The 20,982-nt window shown below is 37.9% G+C and overlaps 1 protein-coding gene across 1 annotated transcript; it reads left to right on the forward strand.

Moving 5' to 3' along the window:
- The first annotated feature begins 1,935 nt into the window (after positions 1 to 1,935).
- Positions 1,936 to 18,241, forward strand: LOC115232061 (4-hydroxy-2-oxoglutarate aldolase, mitochondrial). The gene is made up of 7 exons (XM_029801940.2): positions 1,936 to 2,318; positions 4,911 to 5,042; positions 9,965 to 10,092; positions 14,188 to 14,322; positions 16,563 to 16,659; positions 16,746 to 16,879; positions 18,065 to 18,241. Exons 1-7 carry the CDS (start codon positions 2,090 to 2,092, stop codon positions 18,215 to 18,217), a joined length of 1,008 nt encoding a protein of 335 aa, XP_029657800.1. The 5' UTR covers positions 1,936 to 2,089; the 3' UTR covers positions 18,218 to 18,241.
- Positions 18,242 to 20,982: the final 2,741 nt, after the last annotated feature.

Raw genomic sequence — 20,982 nt, forward strand, 5'->3', positions numbered from 1 at the left:
AAGAGCAAAGTGTCTGACCTTAGCCCTTTCAAACGGGTCCTCCATACCACCTCTTTCGTTACAGCCACTAGTAATGTACAAATGTCTGGAAAGCGAACAGTGTATGAGTCAGATACATGCTTGTGTGTGTATGGAGGGGAGAAAATCAGGTGTAGTGTTGGCGAATCTCAGGAAGCGTGGAAGTTTTGAAGGATGCAGTGCTCCGACAACTAACAACTGATGCCGGCAGTTTGTTCCATACTTCAGCATGGAATGAAGGAGGAGAAGGCACTTGCTCTAGTGATCAGGATGACCGTGGTTTTGTTGGTTTCCATGAGTAGCCCCTAGAAGTCTTCAGCTAACCCCAACGTCCACCCAAACTTGTACCTATTTTAGAAAAATGGAGAAGGTGAAATGACAGAAGAGTTAAGATTCAAACGAAATGTATTGCAGTATTTGCTCCGGTTCTTTACATTCTGCACTTGGTCAGTATAGTTTAAGCCCCGGTCACAAAAACAACAAAAAAAAGCAGTCTACTAGGTGTAAAAAAATGTGTAGAAAATGAATATGAAAACAAAAATTTGCGCAAACGAACAGGGAGATGACTTTCGGAAAACTCACACAAGACGGGTTTTTCCCCCTCATAACTTTCAGGAAAATGGATATCTTTTAATGAAATTTTACAAACACCTTTCAAATATCAGATTACGATTATAAAGCAATTTGTGGGGGAAATGTTTTCCGAAGGGGTGCGGAGAGGACTGTCGGAAAGTTCACACGATCCTTTATTTTTCCTTCATAACTTTCAGGATCTAGTTTAGCGTCCGGTCACCAAAACGACAAAAAGCCAGTGTAATAGGTGTACAAAAACGTATAGAGAACGAATATGAAAACAAAAATTTGCGTAAACTAACGAGGGGGCAAAGGACTTTCGGAAAATTCACACAATCCGATTTTTTCCCTCATAACTTTCAGGAAAACATTTTCCCCTCAAATTTCGTTATAATCGTAATCTATGCTGTTTGAAAGGTGTTTCTGTAAAATTTCATTAAAAGCTATCCATTTTCTTAAAAGTTATGGGGTGGGGATCGGATCGTGTGAATTTTCCGAAAGTCCTCTCAACATCCACCCACCCCCATTCGTTTACGTGAATTTTTGTTTTCATACTCGTTTTCTACACGTTTTTTACATCTAGTATACTGCTTTTTTTTCCGTATTGGTGAACGGGCGCTAAATTAGATCCTGAAAGTTATGAGGGGGGGGGGGACGGATCGTGTGAACTTTCTGACAGTACCCCTTCGGAAAACATTTTCCCCCAAAATTTCTTTATAATCGTCATCTATGCCGTTTGAAAGGTATTTCAGTAAAATTTCATTAAAAGATATCCATTTTCCTGACAGTTATGAGGGAAAAAACCCGGATCGTGGGAATTTTCCGAAAGTCGTCTCCCCACCCTTTCGGAAAACATTTTCCCCACAAATTTCTTTATAATCGTAATCTGTGCCATTTGAACGGTATTTCTATAAAATTTCACTAATATATAAATCCATTTTCCTTAAAGTTAAGAGGGGAAAATCGGATCTCGTGAATTTTCCGAAAGTCCTTTCCCCATCCACCTCCGTTCGTTTGCGCAAATTTTTGTTTTCATAATCGTTTTCTACACGTTTTTTTACACCTAGTAGGCTGGGGTTTTTTTCTTCTTTTCGTAACCGGGTCTTAAACAGTATATTGACCCTGCGTTCAAATCCCACTGTGGTTAATTTTGCTGTTCATCCCTCAGAGATCGATAAAATAAAAGTATAAGTCAAGTACTGGGGTCGATCTAATCGACAACACTTTTCCCCACAAAAATTTCTAGCTTTGTACACAGAGAAATTTGAACTCGGAATGCACCGGCAGACGAAATACTGCTACGCATTTCGCCCGGCGTGCTAACGATTCTGCCAGCTCTCCTTGTAGAGGTGTAATTGTAGTAGCAGGCGGGCAGAGAGGAAGTGAGAGGAAGGAGAGATAAAAGAGAGAAGAAAAAAGAATATAAAACCAAGCAAAGTTCAGAAAAGAGAACAAGTGGGATACACAAGCACTTGTTTCAAGAAAACAGCTGTTAAGAATGCCTGTCGGAAATTTATTTCGGAGAGCGATTCGAACTGGTTACCTCTGTGCAACATCTTGTCGCCAGAACAGAATACTACTTGCATCGCTGTCCACCCAGACGAAAAATAAACTTGATTTAGCGGGTATATTCCCTCCTATTACAACACCCTTCAATGCCGACGAGACCATAGCCTTCGATAAACTCGAGAAGAATTTATCCTTATGGAAGAATATACCATTCAAAGGTTGGTCGGTGATTACAGAATTCTCACCTTTTTGTTTTGTTCATTGTTTTTAACCTGTTTAAATTCTTCGTTATTTATTAAATTTCCTGTTATTTTTATATCCACTTTATTCCATTAATAGTTTACAATAGTTGTAAAGTTTCACTTCCCTCTATCTATATAAAAATTTATTACTGAAACTGTAAAGTTCAATTTTGACTCTTCCAGTTCCTGTATTCAGTACCTCACGGAGAGATTGAACTTTCCAATCCCAATATGAATTGTCTTTACTCTACAAACGTATTGAGTCTTCTCTTAAAGGTAACTACCAAATCCATGTGTGCGGATAGTTAGCGAACTGGAATTTCTTGGAGCCTAAAATAAAATATATGCCTTGTGGTATTTGTTCCGGGTCTCTGAGTTCCAGTTCCGTCTGTCATCATTACCTTTCATCCTTTCAAGGGTCAATAAAATAAGGTAGTTGTCCGGGCTATGTGAGAACATCGGATGACTCTTTACGTTGTAAGTTTGTGGGTGAAAGACTTAGTCCTCTCCCGATTGAACACCGTTTGTTCTTTTGTAGCTTCCCTCAGGTGTATCACTTTCAGATTACCTCCAATTCGGGAAGTAGAATAAAATCGATTTCATATTATCCATAAAAGTAATTTCGTTTTACCCCATGTGATTTCAGGTTTGAGATTCGCACTGCAAACTACGATAAAATTCTAACTGACAATGCAGTATTTAAGGTTAAATTTTCAAGGAGATCGTATTTCTGTCTGTCTATGTCCCCCATCACCGTTTGACAACCGGTGTTGGTTTGTTTATGTCCCCATAACTTCGCAGTCCAGCAAAAGATAGCGATAGTAAAAGTACCAGGCTTAAAAAAAAAAAAAGAAAAGAAAAAAACAAGTACTAGGCTCGGTGGAATTTTGGTTTAAGCATTATGGATTATGGATCGAAACATTCAGTCAATATGGGGTTTTAATATCGGTATATCGGTATAAGGCTTCAGATTTATCTCATTAGGTAGTGGCTGTTGTGATGTTAATGCCTTTACCAAATGTACTAATCTTTTATAGACAAATACTGATGATGCTTCTACTTTGATATAGAACTTCTTTGACAAAATTCAAAAAGAAAAAATAATAATAAATAAAAACCTGTGTTGTTATTTTAAATTTTGTGAAAAAAATACCAGAATCTCAACATTGAAGATTTTGAAAATTCCTTAATATTGAACATGTTGATTATCACAAAATATTTGTTCAATTGCGAATCAACAAAGTTAGGGACAGACTACATATTACTGCAAAACTTAAAATGACATTTTCTGTGCTTGCATGAGTCAAATGGAATTTATTGAAGCAGATTTGTTATGGCCAGATACCTTTTCTGTTGCAAACCCTTACCTATGTGCAAGCAAGGTATTTCATCTCCATAGCTGGACATGTTTTTATGGAAGATTGGAAACAAATGACAAAGCTGCTCACTTACAACTAAATCATGATGTCAAGAAAAGGAGACACACACATACACACACTGCTTCTTTCAGTTCCCATCTTCAAAATCCACACACAAGGCTTTGATCGACTCAGGACTATAATAGAAGACACTCACAATGCAGTGGGACTGAACCCAAAACCATGTAGTTGGGAAACAAACTTCTTAACCTCTCAGCCACTTAAAGCAGAAGAAGAAAATAAAGATATAAAAATAAATAAATATGAGATGCAGCATGGAGTTTTGTCAGTGAACAGGTCGCGGTCTCAAAGCGACGAAAATATTTTGACAAATTAAATTTAAATGTTGAAGTGAATCAAACGGTTTTTTGTGTGTTTCTTAAATGGCTTATAAACACCTTCCACGCTGCAATTGTTTTCATTCCAGCACACGATCTCAGATCAGGCCACTTGCTATGCAAGTACATCTCCATAAAAATAAATATGTACTTGTAGCTCCCTTCACTTTTATGGTTTGCTTGCTAATTTGTCATAAAGGTCGATTGTTAACTAATTTATCAAATTTTTCATCACACAATGTCACAGTAGTGTGATGAAAAATTATTACTATTATAATTTTAACAGCAAAAAAGAACTTTTTTTTTTTTGTTTTCATAAAGATAATCAATAATACTTCCCGAACTATGACATATATTGTTGAAAAGATCAGTTCTGTCTTCTTTCTAACACGAAACTGATGAACAAAGTCAGAAAACAGCACAGCTCCCATGACTTTTGGAAACATTTTTTCACGCTCAGAGTTGCTGAAGCATGGAATAAACTGCCTGCGTCAGTTGTTGACTGCCATGACACTGCATCCTTTAAGGCCCTCATGCTTTCCGAAATCTGCCGAAACTACACCTGATTATATATACACTTTAGATGAGTTGTAGTTCACCTGAGCACTGTACACAATTATTATTATTATTATTATTATTATTATTATCAGTTCAGTCACCCTACAAAGGTTGGGAATGTAAATAAAGCTGTTTCACTTGCATTCAAAGCAGGTTATGGATTGGATATACTACACCAAAACACACTGTAATTTGTTTATTTAATATTCTAATTTGAATGAGAGCTCCATTATTTATTCTTTTTTTTTTAATAGGTTACACTTTGATGGGCTCAAATGGAGAATATGTCTTTTTAAGTCTGGAAGAACGATTGGATATTGTACAGAAAGTTATTAGTTTGACCAAAGGAGATGACAAAATCATAATGGTTGGTACTGGTTGTGAATGTAAGCATTTAATTTCATTTTTCCTGAATTGTACCATGTTGGAACCACTTTCCTATTGTTGAGCTATCCTCTTTCTTTTCTCTTCTGCTATGATGCTTTCTGCTCTTCACTGATTATATGGCACAACCACTACTTAATTCCTTCCATTTCACTTGCTTCTTCTCCTCTTCCTTTCATTTTACTATCTGATATGTCCCACTAAATTCTTTTTTTCTAATCCTTCTTTATCACAGCTACAGGCCTCTGAAACTACCATCCTGTATAACCATCCAATAGCGTTTGAAAATTCCAACCAAACATTAATTTCCTGTCTCTACCAACTTGTCTAGGAAACAGAGTATTAACCATATTAGCCTAAACCAGTGATCTCTTCTTTGTTTTGGGAAGTCTTTTGACCCTGTATCTCTTCCTTTGATTAAATCTAAAATAATAAAAATATTACTTATATAAATAATTTCTCAGATGACATAACATGTGAAGTTCCCCCAAAATACTGGTTTTCTGCCCATTTTTTGGTAAGATTCTCAAAGTAATGTCCTACAAAGGAAGAGGGGTCATCTCACTCTGTTGAGATTGACATGGTTACTGTTTAGCTTGGAATATGGTTTTAAGATATTTATAGAAAAATAATTCCTTTATCCTTCATCTAGCCATTAAGCCCTCACTAAAAGCATTGTCTCACCTGTGTTCACCATTCACTGCATTCACCTATTTCTCCATCTCTATCTATCTGCTGCTTTCATTTCACTCTCTCACAAACCTACCCATTCACCCTGTCCAATCCTCTGAACTGCTTCTCTTATATTTACCTTCAACTATTAAGGGTACACCCAAACACCACCTCACTGTCTCTTTTCCTTTTCCACTTGGGGTAGCCTTTACTACGAGTTACCTGTTTCTATCCCTCTATCATATTGTAACCTCTCATCACCTGGCATAAAGCCTACTTCCTCAATACTACTCCCCCATCAATTGAGGGGCTTTGTCTTGCAAGTTATTTGATGACTGCACTAGTACCAATGCTAGGTAAAAAAGTACCCTGTACACTCTGTGAAGTGTTTAGTATTTGGAAGGGCATCCAGCTGCGGAAAGTTTTAATTAAATGTCTTAATATTTCAACTGAAAGGAGATAAAATGGTCTTGGCTAAAATAGTTTTGATCATAGATTTATTTAGTCAGGGTTGATGTTTTTTTTTTTAATTCTTCACCTTCATTTGATTACTATACATTTCTCAGACTGACATGGGTTGACCAGATCTGCTCAATAGGGACTGTTATGTACCGGTCTTGAATCCTTTCATCCATAAAATTGATAACAGCTGATCAGTTTCCTTCATCTTTTCATTGTTATTATTGTTGTTGTTTAAACCCAGGTTGGGACTGATCCAGAAAACCTATAACCAAAGACATTCCAACTATGACTATTCTGCCTTCTTTTAAGACAGTAGGGCATTGTTTGAGAGATGTTTAGCTGTTATTTCTAGTAGACATGCAACTACATAGAAGCTTCTTTGTAGACTCATACATTGTAGTATTCTGGTTTGTAAACATTTCAGAAATGAATCATTACATCATCATCATCATCGTTTAACGTCCGTTTTCCATGCTAGCATAGGTTGGACAGTTCGACCGGGGTCTGGGAAGCCAGGACGCTGCACCAGGCTCCAGTCTGATCTGGCAGTTTCTACAGCTGGATGCCCTTCCTAACGCCAACCACTCCATGAGTTATTACATGATTAGTAAAGTGAGTTGTTTTTTGGGGGCAGTTTTAATTAAATGTCTTAATATTTCAACTGAAGTGTAAATTAAGTATAAATTAAGTCTGCATGGATAGAAATGTCATTTCTTACTTAATCAAGCTCTTGATATTCAAAACTGACAATATGTATATAGAACACAAGTGTCTAATGTTTCAAATTATATCTCCTTTCAAGGTAGTTCAAACAAAATTTCATTTTTACTTTGTACTTTTGAAGGTGGAGAGAAAAACCACACATAATTTATTCTAAAGGTGACCTGGTGGTGGTATTACATTTTAACTAATCTTCTGCATAAGTTTTCGTAAATGAAAGATAACCTATATTGAATTAACATCATTTACATACAAAAAAAAATTATCTTTCACTTGGAAGATATTTATTAGCTTTAAGATATGGTGCCTGGTGAAGATTGTTGCTGGGTCAAGGTGATCCAGCTGTGACCATATAGTTTTTCTTTTAGACATAACTAGCAGTATTGCCCGGCATTGCTTGGGTTTGTTTCGACCCTTTAGAATTGAAATTTTTGAAAAGTAAGAAATTTGCATTATGTAACTTGTTATTCTCTTTAAGTGAACGTTTTTCTGGTTGAAATACACCGAAAAATAGCAACACAGCAGTAAAAAAAATCGTTAAAAATAGGGATTTTCATAGAAAGAAAGCACCTTTTTGATGTGAATAATTTTTGGTGTTAACATGGTCTGATTTGAATTTTTTTTTTCTACAGAAGGAAGAGCAAGCCTTCTTCTATCATACTCTCAATTTTGGTCAACTTGCACTGCAGGGTCTCGGAGGAGATAGTTGAAGGCTACTAAACTTGCCATACACAGACAACTTCAGCTTTATATAGAGAGAGATTACGACTACACGTCTTACTACTTCTTTGTGACATTTAGACAAGTATGATTTGAGGGAGACTTAGCTGTTATTTTTACCATATTGATTCCCTACGATTGGCTTGTATAAATTGGTAAAAGCATTCAATGAAAATATTATGTGAAATAAATGTTCATTTAGTCTACCTGAAATAACAACTAAAGCTCCTTCATATCATATCCTTCCATCTTAAAAATTGGAAGGACACATTAAACAATGTAGTCCTAAACACATTTAAAAAGATGAGAAAGCTTTTGCTCATAGATCTGTTCAACCAAGGCTTACCCAGGCTTAAACAACAACAGAACTACATATGAAGTTTGCCTCAGTAACATTTGTACTTCATTGCTACTGACAGGCAATCAGACAGTCGTATTAGAATGTAACTGAATTTTATCAATGATCACTGCTTACCCACCCATACCACTTCTCTTGTATTCACCTTCCTGTAACTTGAGGGTAAACCCTGACATATCTTCACCACTATCCTTCTCCTCTACCAAGTGGGGTAACCATGTATCACCCTATGTTCCTGTTCTGTCATACTTTAATCACTTAACACTTCCTCAATACTACTTGCCCATTTCATTGGGGGGGGGTGTCTTGCCTTGTGAATTATTTATTGACTTTACTAATGTTGGTGCCATGTAAAAAGCACCCAGTATACTTTGTAAAGTGGTTAGCATTAGGAAAGACATTCAACCGTAGGAACCATACCAAAGCAGACATTGGAGCACAATGCAGTCCTCTGGTTTACCAGCTCTTGTCAAACTGTCTAACCCATGCCAGCATGAAAAACAGGCGTTAAATAATGATCATGATCATTTGTCTATGTTTAGGCATTTCTAACTAGCCAAGTCAATAAGATGTTGTTTTATCATTCCAGTATATGTACATCTTTGTATGTGCATAAATGTTTCTCCTATATCAATTGATCTATCAAATATATGAATAATAACATACTTAGATGAAGAGGTCTGATAATACTAAAACATGTCTAGAGTTGTTTTCATGTCTATTAAAAACAGACTATCCATCCCCTCCACCGTATCTATTTATGATTTTAATTAATTTGGATTCTCATGTGTCAACTCATTAAAGTAAAAAAAAAATTCCTTTTGATTTTGAGTTGTTTCCCATGCCTTTTGGTTTGGTTTAGTTAAACATTTATTTCTTTACTACCCACAAGGAGCTACACACAGAGGGGACAGATAAATGGATTAAGTCGATTATATCGACCCCAGTGCATAACTGGTACTTATTTAATAGAGCCCGAAAGGATGAAAGGCAAAGTTGACCTCGGCGGAATTTGAGCTCAGAACGTAGCAGCAGACGAAATATCGCTAAACATTTCGCCCGGCGTACTAACGATTCTGCCAGCTCGCCGCCTTCTCAATGTGAACATAGCCTTTATTAATTAAAGTGGTCGTATACATTTCATTAAGTATATTAGTGCCTACTTCACTATTTACCACCTTCAGAGATGACAGTTTTCTATCTGAAATTACATTGTGTCCCTCTGTAGCAAAGGTTTAGGTTTTCCATGGCTTAATTACACTAACTATAAATAAGCACCATGAGGAGGTACAATGCACCTTCTCTAAACAAGAAGTGCATTTCATACTTGGTAAGTTTTTTTGTTAGACTACAGCACAACTCAAATGTTTGTATGACTTTAGAAAAAGTAATTGTAAATCACTCAAGTACATCATATTCTAAAATATTGTATGAAGATGAGGATGAAGTCTCCATTAGTTCCAACATAGGTTAACTGAAGAGGCTACCATAAATCCTCGAGTATAATCCGCATTTTTTTCCCAAAATTTAAATGCCAAAATCCCTAGTGCGTACTATATACGAGGTAAAAAAATGAAAATTATTTTCTAAGCAATGTCCGAGTCTCTATTTGCTATCTGATGTTGAGTGCGAAAATACCTCAAGATAAGCCTGAAAGCAATGAAGTCATAAAAGAATCATCCATAACTTGCAATAAGCAACATTTATTAAACGTTATTACTGTTATTTCTTTATTTTCTGCAAACAAAATGCACAAAAAAGCTACACGTTTGCATTGTTATATATACAATAATAATAAAGAACGTTACCGTATACATTTTTACAAACCAAGGACGTTATATAGACGTCCTTGACTCAAGTTAGAGAAGGGGTGTGTATTATACACAAGGTTTAGGTTTTTCAGAGGAACAGCCCCCTAAAAATCCCCTGCGTATCATACTCAAGGGCGGACTATACTCGAGGATTTACAGTACAAATTTTATATACTTTCAGCAACACAAGCAACCATTAAGTTTACCAACCAAATAGCATCAGTTGGTGCTGACACTGCACTAGTAGTGACACCATGCTATTACAAAGGAGGTATGTCAAACTCTGCCCTTATACAGCATTATAGAAAGGTAAGGCTTGTTGAAAATTGAAAATTATTTGTTCTTCAAGTTTTGTACTGGATTTTCATAAGTCAATTGTATTCATTGAAGTACTTTGTCTGGCTCTTATTTTGTTGACCTTCTAAAGAGGAAAGAAAAAGGCACTCTGAGTGTAATTGACAAGGAACAAAATACTATGAAGTAGGTTTTGATAAACATATTCTGCTATCCATTACTGATATGCATATATACATATGTTTTATTTTTAACAAGCAGAAAGTACAAAGTGACTCAAAGGATAAGATCTTGATAAGTGCCATACAAAGTCAGAAAACAGCACAGCTCCCATGACTTTCAGAAACATTTTTTCACGCTAAGAGTTGCTGAAGCATGGAACAAACTGCCGGCATCAGTTGTTAGTTGTCGGAGCACTGCATCCTTCAAAACTTCCATGCTTCCTGAGATTTGCCAACACTACACCTGATTTTCTCCCCTCCATACACATGCAAGCATGGATCTGACTCATACATTGTTTGCTTTCCAGACATTTGCACATTACTGCATATGCTTTATATGCACTTTTGACAAGTTGTGGTGCACCTGGGCACTGTATACAATAATTTCATCATCATTATTATTATTATTATTATTATTATTATGATACTCTTGGCCCTTGAGTCACTTTGTAGCTTCTGCCTATTGAAAATAAAAAAATACTCACACTCATGTTTTGTGTTCTATTTCTATCCTGTTTGCACTACTATCAAACCTACATATTTGCATGTGTGTGTGTGTTATGATTTTGACAATTTACCAGATGAAACTGTAGTAAATCATAATCTTAAACTATCTCTTCAATTCAATTTAAATTATGTTTATGGCCGGTGTCTAGCATTAAGTCCTTTATATATTGGAATATCATTGCCAGAGCAACAAGCTGGCCTTCATGCCAATGGCACATTAAACACACCATTCGAGCGTGACTGTTACTGCATCGCCTTACTAGCACTTGTGCTGGTGGCATGTGAAATATTCGAGCGAGGTCGTCGCCAGTGCCGCTGGACTGGCTCCTGTGCAGGTGGCACATAAAAAGCACCATTTGGGCGTGGGCGTTGCCAGTACCACCAAACTGACCCTCGTGTCGATGGCACATAAAAGCACCCACTACACTCTCGGAGTGGTTGGCATTAGGAAGGGCATCCAGCTGTAGAAACTCTGCCAGATCAGATTGGAGCTTGGTTCGCCAGACCTCAGTCAAAATCGTCCAACCCATGCTAGCATGGAAAGCAGACGTTAAATGATGATGATGATGATTGCACATCTGTGCAGTATTGCAATTTATCAAGCTATCTCTCTCTCTCTCTCTCTCTCTCTCTCTTTCATGTTTGTTTTCTCGGTGACCTGACAACTAGAGATCAAGCTGAATAGTTTCAGCTTTATTTACTGCTTCAGTTATGAACTACTACCCACCTTCCTAACTACATAGACATTAGTAGGTTATGGCTATTCATTGCATGCACAAACACTGATAAAACTAAATTAGTCAGTCCTAATTTGCATGACAATATAATCATTAGCAACATGAATTATTTATGAATAAGATCACTATACAACATTTGGATAGACATAAAAATTAAAGTAGGTGGCGAGCTGGCAGAAACGTTAGCACGCCAAGCGAAATGCGTAGCCGTATTTCGTCTGCCGTTACGTTCAGAGTTCAAATTCTGCCGAGGTTGACTTTGCCTTTCATCCTTTCGGGGTCGATAAATTAAGTACCAGTTACGCACTGGGGTCGATGTAATCGACTTGATCCATTTGTCTGTCCTTGTTTGTCCCCTCTATGTTAAGCCCCTTGTGGGTAGTAAAGAAATATAGACATAAAAATTAAAGAAAGAAAAAAAACGTGGTATAACCATAGTATCTACTTTTTACAGCAAGGGTAAAAATTTATGTTCACTAAAAACACATATTTGTAAATTTAACTTATATCTCTGTTTATCTTAACACTGTGTAGTTTCCCATTATCATCATCATCATCATCATCACTTAACTTTCGTTGGACAGTTTGACAAAAACTGGCAAGCCAGAGAACTATGTTCTCTGGCTATCTATCTGCGGCTTTATATAGCTATGGTACGACCTCACCTGGAATTTGCATCACCGGTCTGGAACCCCTATCTTGCCCAGGATATTAATCATCTGGAAGCCATTCAGCGATGTGCAACCAAGAGAATACCCCCCCTCAGGCATTTGCCATATTCTGAATGCCTTACTTCCCTGGGCATGGACACATTGAAACTCCGACGTCTGGCAGCTGACTTGGTAGACACCCATAAAATTATTAACCATCTTAACCAACAATAACTCTGAGCACCTTTTCAAACTCCACCTGTCTAACACCCGTGGACATGTTTACAAAGTCAGAAAACAGCACAGCTCCCATGACTTTTGGAAACATTCTTTCACGCTAAGAGTTGCTGAAGCATGGAACAAACTGCCGGCATCAGTTGTTAGTTGTCGGAGCACTGCATCCTTCAAAACTTCCATGCTTCCTCAGATTCGCCAACACTACACCTGATTTTCTCCCCTCCATACACACACAAGCATGTATCTGACTCATACACTGTTCGCTTTCCAGACATTTGTACATTACTGCATATGCTTTATACGCACTTTTGACAAGTTGTGGTGCACTTGAGCACTGTATACAATAATTTCATTATATGTTAAATTCTATTGTCTGCTTTGACACAGTTTCTATGACTGGACACCCTTCCTAATGCCAACCACTTTATAGAGTATACTGGATGCTTTTTTTTTATTGCACCAGCACCAGTGGGGTCACCAAATAACTTTCAAGACAATACAAAGTCTCCCTCAACTGGAGGGGGTTAGTATTGGTAGAGGTGGCTTTGTGTCAGTTGACAAGAGGTTAAACGAATAAGATGGATAGAGATAGGTGTCTTGCTGTAGAAAAGATACAAGGATATCCCAGTTGGAGAAATAGGGAGAAGGAAACTTAGAGAGTGGGAGAGATGGTGGTGGATATGTGATATAAAGTAGAGAGGACTTTTTAGTCCTGCCATAGAAAACCCCTCTAACACTAATAGCATGATAGAATATATCACAGTCCTTGGTGTAAAATGGGCAAAACACTTTTAGAAATGAGAATGATAATGGATTTCCCATCAGTGTCAACAATGAACATTTAGTTGTTCAACCGATTGATTTCCTATTCATGAAGTCAATATGTAAGGAGCTGAGCCTTCCACAGGAACATGTTCTCTTAATTAATTCTCAGGCTAAACCTGTGTAGCAAAATCTAACGAACTTGAACCTTTTGAATTTACAGTCAGATGTAATTAATAAAAGAACAAGAGAATTGGCCCTCTTTACTAATATTATATTTATTAACTACAAAAGAATGGAAGACAAAGTTGAGTCTACTATTGACATATAATAACTTGATATCCTTGACATATAATAACTTGATATGTTATAACCAAGCATCTCACCATTTATTTATTTATTATAACTTAAATATCTCAAATGGAAATTGTAGTTAAGATACCCATGCTGATGACATGTTAAAAGCACTGTCTGAATGTGGCAGATGCCAGTGCCGCCTGACTGGCGTCTGTGTCGGTGACTCGTAAAAACACCAACCGATCGTGGCCGTTTGCCAGCCTCCTCTGACCCCTGTGCCGGTGGTACGTAAAAAGCACCCACTACACTCACAGAGTGTTTGGCGTTAGGAAGGACATCCAGCTGTAGAAACATTGCCAGATCAGACTGGAGCCTGGTGCAGCCTCCTGGCTTCCCAGACCCCGGTCAAACCGTCCAACACATGCTAGCATGGAAAACGGATGTTAAATGATGATGATGATGATGAGCTCACTATTGATTTATAACTCAACACCTCATGATTACTATATTATAACCTGATATTTCCATATTAACATATTATATAACTTCACCTCTCTATTTTGACATGTAACTCAATATCTCAGTATTGACATACATAACATATAGCTTCAAACTAGTCATTTATCTTTTGAATAACTTTGCAGGGCTCTTGTTAACTTACTTACAGTCAAACTTGATTCGGTTTTCTTCTCATTACAGGTTGCTGATAACAGCTTAATTCCAATACTTCTCTACAGTGTTCCTTCAAATACGAGTATTGATTTAGCTGAAGATGTGATAATACAGTTGGCTGATCATCCCAATATTATTGGTCTCAAAGATAGTGGAGGAAATGTAAGTACCTTGTTGGCAAATACTGACTTTATTGATCTCTTAGATAATATTAGCCTACTAAATTTGTATTAGTGTCACTTTGGAGACACATACAAAGAACTAAAGGGTTGTAGGTTTCTAAACATTACTATATAGAGTTTAAGTATGAACTGTGGTTAGAAATTATAAGTGGCCAGAAATAAATCTGTCATTTGCATTATGTAGAGACCTCTGGTTAATAGGCACTTGGTCCTCCAGACCTCTGCTAGGTCAACAAACATCTTGATATCAAACCTGGTGAGGATCATGAGAAACATATGTGCCCTTCCAGTGAGCAGAGACAACTTATACAAGATTCTATCCACTGCATGTAATTCTCATGATACGACCAATGAAACTAGATAAGAGTATATAAAAGAGCCAAAAAAAGTTTGAAACTATTATCTGCAATGACACTAATATCATATGCCCCATATACTGTTGCAAATTCTGAAACAGACTTGAAAGAGAAAGAGAAAATTTGAACGAGAAAAACTCCTGGTTTGACAAAAACAAATTCCAGAGTTTGATATTCAACAAGGCTACATACAACTAGAGGTGAACTAGGTTGCAAATTTAGAAAAGCATTACTTGACACAAAACTCAGCATCAAAGTAGTAGACGAACCAAGCAGAGCCATCAACTCACTACCATGAAAACCACACCCATCTGAGAAAACACCTAGTATGGAAAACAACTAACCCAAGAATAAACTGCAAAACTAAAAATATTGTATACCTTATGAGATGCATAGGGAGACAATGAAAAGACATCGCACAACCTATATAGGAGAGACATGCGCAGTTAACATAAGATTGCAGAACACTAGTGAGAGTACAATAAAAAGAAACAAACATTTATACTCTATTAGCCTACCATACAGAAACTCAATGGCTCATTAAAAATGTTGAAGTATAAATTCTTTAGCTTGCTTACCAACCATATAGTTCCCGGGTTCAGTCCCACTGCGTGGCATCTTGGGCAAGTGTCTTCTGCTATAGCCTCGGGCCAACCAAAGCCTTGTGAGTGGATTTGGTAGACGGAAACTGAAAGAAGCCTGTCGTATATATGTATATATATATATATGTGTGTATATGTTTGTGTGTCTGTGTTTGTCCCCCCTAGCATTGCTTGACAACTGATGCTGGTATGTTTACGTCCCCGTCACTTAGCGGTTCGGAAAAAGAAACCAATAGAATAAGTACTGGGCTTACAAAGAATAAGTCCCAGAGTCGATTTGCTCGACTAAAGGCGGTGCTCCAGTATGGCTGCAGTCAAATGACTGAAACAAGTAAAAGAGTAAAAGAGTATCCAAAAGACTAAACCTTATGACAGATTTTGACTCAGTCCATTTCTTGGATAATCCTCACTTCTATTCAATCAACTCATGCCAGCATGGAGAACTGACATTAAATGATGAATGGAGCTTGTCTGGTGTCAATCCATATCACAAAACACTATCAACTATTTTCATTCAATAGAAAGTGGTATAATTTTTTTTTTTACAGGCTTTGACCTGTTTGGTCACCATATAAGCAAATTAGCTGATGTAACAGTGTTGCTGCTGTCAATACATAAACATTGTTTATATTCAAAACAAACTTTATATTAAATATGTAGGTCAGAAAATAGTTTCCCTTTTATTTATAAACAATTCACAACACAACTCATTTTGGTTCCCACTTTACTCCTTTACTAACACAAAAAGTACTTGCCATCCTTAACAAAGATGACTTCGCTTTCCACACAGCCAGCATTGATAAAATATCAATACAGTTGATCTAATTGACTATATTCCCCCAACTCACTAATAAAAATATTGTTACAGTTACAACTTATGACCTTGCACATGTATGAGAGAGAGTAATAGAAACTGCTTTTGTTTTGTTACTGAAATCCACCAGAAACAGTTATCTGTTTTCCATTATTCAAACAATGTATGGGTATTTGACCTGCTAGAAATAGCTGCCAGACCTCCAACAGATCACATTCTACCAACTTATTGGAAAATATTGAGATACACTAGCCTAAAAACAAAACTGGATTGTCACTACTGGAATGCCTTTGATTACAGGTCTATTCAATCAGGGATAACTTGAGGGGTTAAACAACAGTACATATTTATATATAACACTGAAAAAATTAAATGAGCACACAGCAAGAAATAAATAACTAGCCACCCAATCAATTCGCTGCAAAACATTTGTTTCTTTCTTTTCCAGATTGCCAAATTAAGCAACATTATATTTGCTACAAAAAATAAAGACTTCCAAGTACTAGCAGGGTCTGCAAGTTTTTTGTATCCAGCATTGATGGCAGGTATGTATTGAGAGTTACATACAGATTCAATGCGGGATTTGTTGATGATCTGACCAATTAAACATCTATTTTTTCTCTTTTTAAAGGTTGTGTAGGAGGAGTTTGTGCTTTGGCCAATGTCTTAGGAAAAGATGTTTGTAATCTGCAGTCACTGTTTGAAAAAGGGTTACACAGCTCTGCCATAGACCTACAACTGAGATTGGTGGCGCCAAATCAAGCGGTTAGTCTCTTGCCTTAGATTCCTTCTTCTCTGTATATTATTTTTTGTTGTTGAAAGATAACATTTAGAATTTATGATGTTTGTTACCTCACTCGAATGTTTTTTCACGTGCTACCAGCACAAGTGCTAGTAAGGCGATGCAGGTAACGATCACACTCGAATGGTATTTTTAACATGCCATCAGCTCGGAGGCCAGCTTGTTGCTCTGGCAACGATCTCACTCGTATGGTTCTCTTAGCGCTCCACTAGCACGGATGCCAGTATTTTGTGGTATGGTCACCACAAATAGTGACAGGAGGGATGGACTAATTTAGTCAATTTATTAATTGAAAGACAAAGTTGCCTCTGGATGAGATTTACAGCATCGTTATAGAAAAAGTGGCAGATGATAGAAGCAGAAGAGAATTAATTAAATTACCTTGCAGTAATATGTCTCCTTTACATTTTAAGTACCAATTCCATTGAGGTTATCTTCATTTACATTCTTCAAGAGTTCAAATAATTACCAGATGATTGCATGATTGGCATCACCCATAAAATTATTAACCATCTTACAAACAATAACTCTGAGCACCTTTTCAAATTCCACCTGTGTAACATCCGTGGACATGTTTACAAAGTCAGAAAACAGCACAGCTCCCATGACTTTCAGAAACATTTTTTCACGTTAAGAGTTGCTGAAGTATGGAACAAACTGCCAGCATCAGTTGTTAGTTGTTGGAGCACTGCATCCTTCAAAACTTCCATGCCTCCTGAGATTCACCAACACTACACCTGATTTTCTCCCCTCCATACACACGCAAGCATGTATCTGACTCATACACTGTTCCCTTCCCAGACATTTGTACATTACTGCATATGCTTTATACGCACTTTTGACAAGTTGTGGTGCACCTGGGCACTGTATACAATAATTTCATTATTATTATTATAACTCTACTTTCCCAACCACATGGTTCTAGGTTTGATTGACTGCTCATTACCTTAGGCAGGTGTCTTCTAACATAATTCCAGGTTGACTGATGTCTTGAGTGGCATTTGGTAGATGGAAACTATGCAGAAACCTATCATGAGTGGGGGTGGGCATGAAGCTGTAGAATACTACCTCAGCAACATGGAAAAACCAGAAGTAAAATGATAAATAGCAATCTTAAATATTTTTTAAAATATATATTATATTTTCAGGTTACAGCCAAATATGGTATACCAGGCCTGAAAGTTGCTATGGAGTGGTTTGGTTTCTATGGTGGCCATCCACGATCACCTCTTCAACCTCTCACAGAAGAGCAAGCATTGAAAATGAAAGAAGATTTTACCACTAGGAATTTTATGCAATAAAAAATATATTTTATTGGTTCTTGATACGGAATTCAACTTCTGGTACAGTTGTCAAAACGTCTTGCAAAAAAAGGAAAAATATATTTACAGGAAAATATTTTTCTCCAGCTTGAAAATTTAACAAAAAAAATTTTTAGTCATATAATAATATATAATTATATAAATCAAATTTTTCATTGAGAACTTAATCCCTCCCCAAAACAGAAAATTATTGTGGATAAACAAAATTCTTTTTATAATTTTATGATTTAAAATTCTTTGATTGCAATATTTTAAGTTTAAATTCTGTTACATAAAAGTTTTCACCAAGGTTCACAGCTTGTCAGAAAATAAGTTCTGATGAATAACATATTTATTGGTATTAAAGTGACAAACAAAACACTTTGTTAACCCAAGGCTATTGTAGAAGACATTTGCCCAAGGTGTCATACAGTAGGACTGAACCTGAAATCATGTGATTGGGAAGCAAACTATTACAGTCACACTTGTGCCTGTTGTATGACTTGACTTTGACTTGAGACAGCATTCACCCAGGGTGGGTTGAGCTGGCTTCATTCATCCTCAATGCTGCATCTCTCACAAATGCTGACCAGACCTGGCGATTTGAGGCTAACAACCACGTGATCTCCAACCACTCCTTATTCCAGCGGCAAACGCTGTAGATATGGTCTTCAACAATTCAGTGCGACACCAGTGCAGAATCACCTCCCTCCGACAAGTGCCTGTTATATGCATGTTCATAAACCAAATGGGTATGAGATTTAGTGGTTAGGACTCTTGGTTTTCACCCAGGTGGTCCAGGTTTGATTCCTGACATGGGAATGTTACTTGTTTTGTGAAGTTGCATAGCCAAGTGGTTAGGGTGCTGGACTCATTGTCATAGGGTCAATACCTAGGCCAGGCAGCACATAGTACCAGGCAAGGGCTACTGCAGCCCTTTTTCACACTAACAGTCACATCCTCTATGTTCTTTGGGGTCAAATATGGGAGAGCCAAGCGGATGTCGGTCTGTTTATGACTACACAGGTATTTAAACAATTAGTGAAAGCATGGCTGCCAGATCATACCTTGACTATGTATCATCATCATCATCGTTTAACGTCTGTTTTCCATACTAACAACCGGGGTCTGGGAAGCCAGGAAACTGCACCAGGCTCCAGACCGTTCTGGCAGTGTTTCTACAGCTGGATGCCCTTCCTAACGCCAACCACTCCATAAGTGTAGTGGGTGCTTTTACGTGCCACTGGCACGAGGGCCAGTCAGGCAGTACTGGCAACGACCACGCTCAAATGATGCTTTTTATGTGCCACCTGTACGGGAGCCAGTCGAGCGGAACTAGCAATGACCTCACTCGAATGTTTTTTCACGTGCCACCAAAACAAGTGCTAGTAGGTGACGCGGGTAACGATCACGCTCGAATGGTGTTTTTAACGTGCCATCAGCTCGGAGGCCAGCTTGTTGCTCTGGCCTCAATCTCACTTGTATGGTTCTCTTAGCGCTCCACTAGCACGGATGCCAGTGATCAAATTTGATTTTGATTTCACTTGCCTCAACAAGTTTCCGCAAGCAGAGTTTAGTGTCCATTGAAGGAAAGGCACACATAAGTGGATTCGTTACACCTCTGGCGTAGTCCACAAGGTTATGCACTTGCTGAGTCTTCTCAAGCACAGCATATTTCCAGAGGTCACAGTCACTAGTCATTGCCTAGGTGAGGCCCAGTGTTAGAAGGTCATGCTTCACCACCTCATCCTGGATCTACCTCTTCCACAGGTTCCCTCAACTGCTAGGGTGTGGCACTTTCTCACACAGCTATCCACATCCATTCTCACCACATGACCATACCAGCGCAGTTGTCTCTCTTGCACACATCTGATGCTTCTTAGGTCCAACCTTTCTCTTAAGGCACTAACTCTCTGTCAAGTATGCACATTGACATTACACATCCATCGGAGCATGCTGGCTCCATTCCTTGCGAGCTTATGCATGTCCTCAGCAGTCATGGCCCATGTTTCACTGCCATGTAGCATGGCTGTTCATACACATGCGTTGTACAGTCTACCTTTTACTTTGAGCGAGAGGCCCTTTGTCACCAGCAGCGGTAAGAGCTCTCTGAACTTTGCCCAGGCTGTTCTTATTCTAGCAGCTACACTTTCAGCGCACCCTCCCCTGCTACTGACTTGGTCACCTAGGTAACGGAAGCTATCAACTACTTTTAGTTTTTCTCCCTGGAATGTGGTGGAAGTTGTTCTCTGCACATTTTCAGTGTTATTTATAGTTCCCGTGCATCTGCCAATACAAAAACTATCCTCCCAGTTAGCCTTCCTTTGATATTGCTGCACCTCTTATGTGTCCATAGCTTACACTGGGTACATCTTGTAGAGTTTCTACCTATGCCTTTTCTACAGATTGAGCAGGACCATCTACCTGAAGGGATTTGTGGTTTGCCTGCCTTCCTACTTATTAGGATTTTGGTTTTAGCTAGGTTGACTCTAAAGCCCTTCGATTCTAATCCTTGTTTCCATACTTGAAACTTCTCTAGTTCTGATAGTGACTCAGCAATTAGAGCAAGGTCATCAGCACAGAGGAGATCCCAGGGGCATCCTATCTTGAATTCCTTTGTTATTGCCTGGAGGACTATGATAAATAGGAGGGGGCTGAGGACTGAACCCTGGTGGACCCCAACCTCTACCTTGAATTCTTCAGTGTATTCGTTGCCAACCCTTACCTTACTTACAGCATCCCTGTACATGGCTTGCGCAGCTCTC

This window comes from Octopus sinensis, linkage group LG2 (genome assembly GCF_006345805.1).
Source record: "Octopus sinensis linkage group LG2, ASM634580v1, whole genome shotgun sequence".
Classification (NCBI taxonomy): Eukaryota; Metazoa; Mollusca; class Cephalopoda; order Octopoda; family Octopodidae; genus Octopus; species Octopus sinensis.

Bases quoted from the DNA above. Each gene is read 5' to 3' on its own strand.
- LOC115232061 (XM_029801940.2), top strand. From the start codon at position 2,090: ATGCCTGTCGGAAATTTATTTCGGAGAGCGATTCGAACTGGTTACCTC. The intron at 2,319-4,910 runs GTTGGTCGGTGA...TTTTTTTAATAG, and splicing joins GAAGAATATACCATTCAAAG to GTTACACTTTGATGGGCTCA. The intron at 16,660-16,745 runs GTATGTATTGAG...CTCTTTTTAAAG, and splicing joins GTATCCAGCATTGATGGCAG to GTTGTGTAGGAGGAGTTTGT.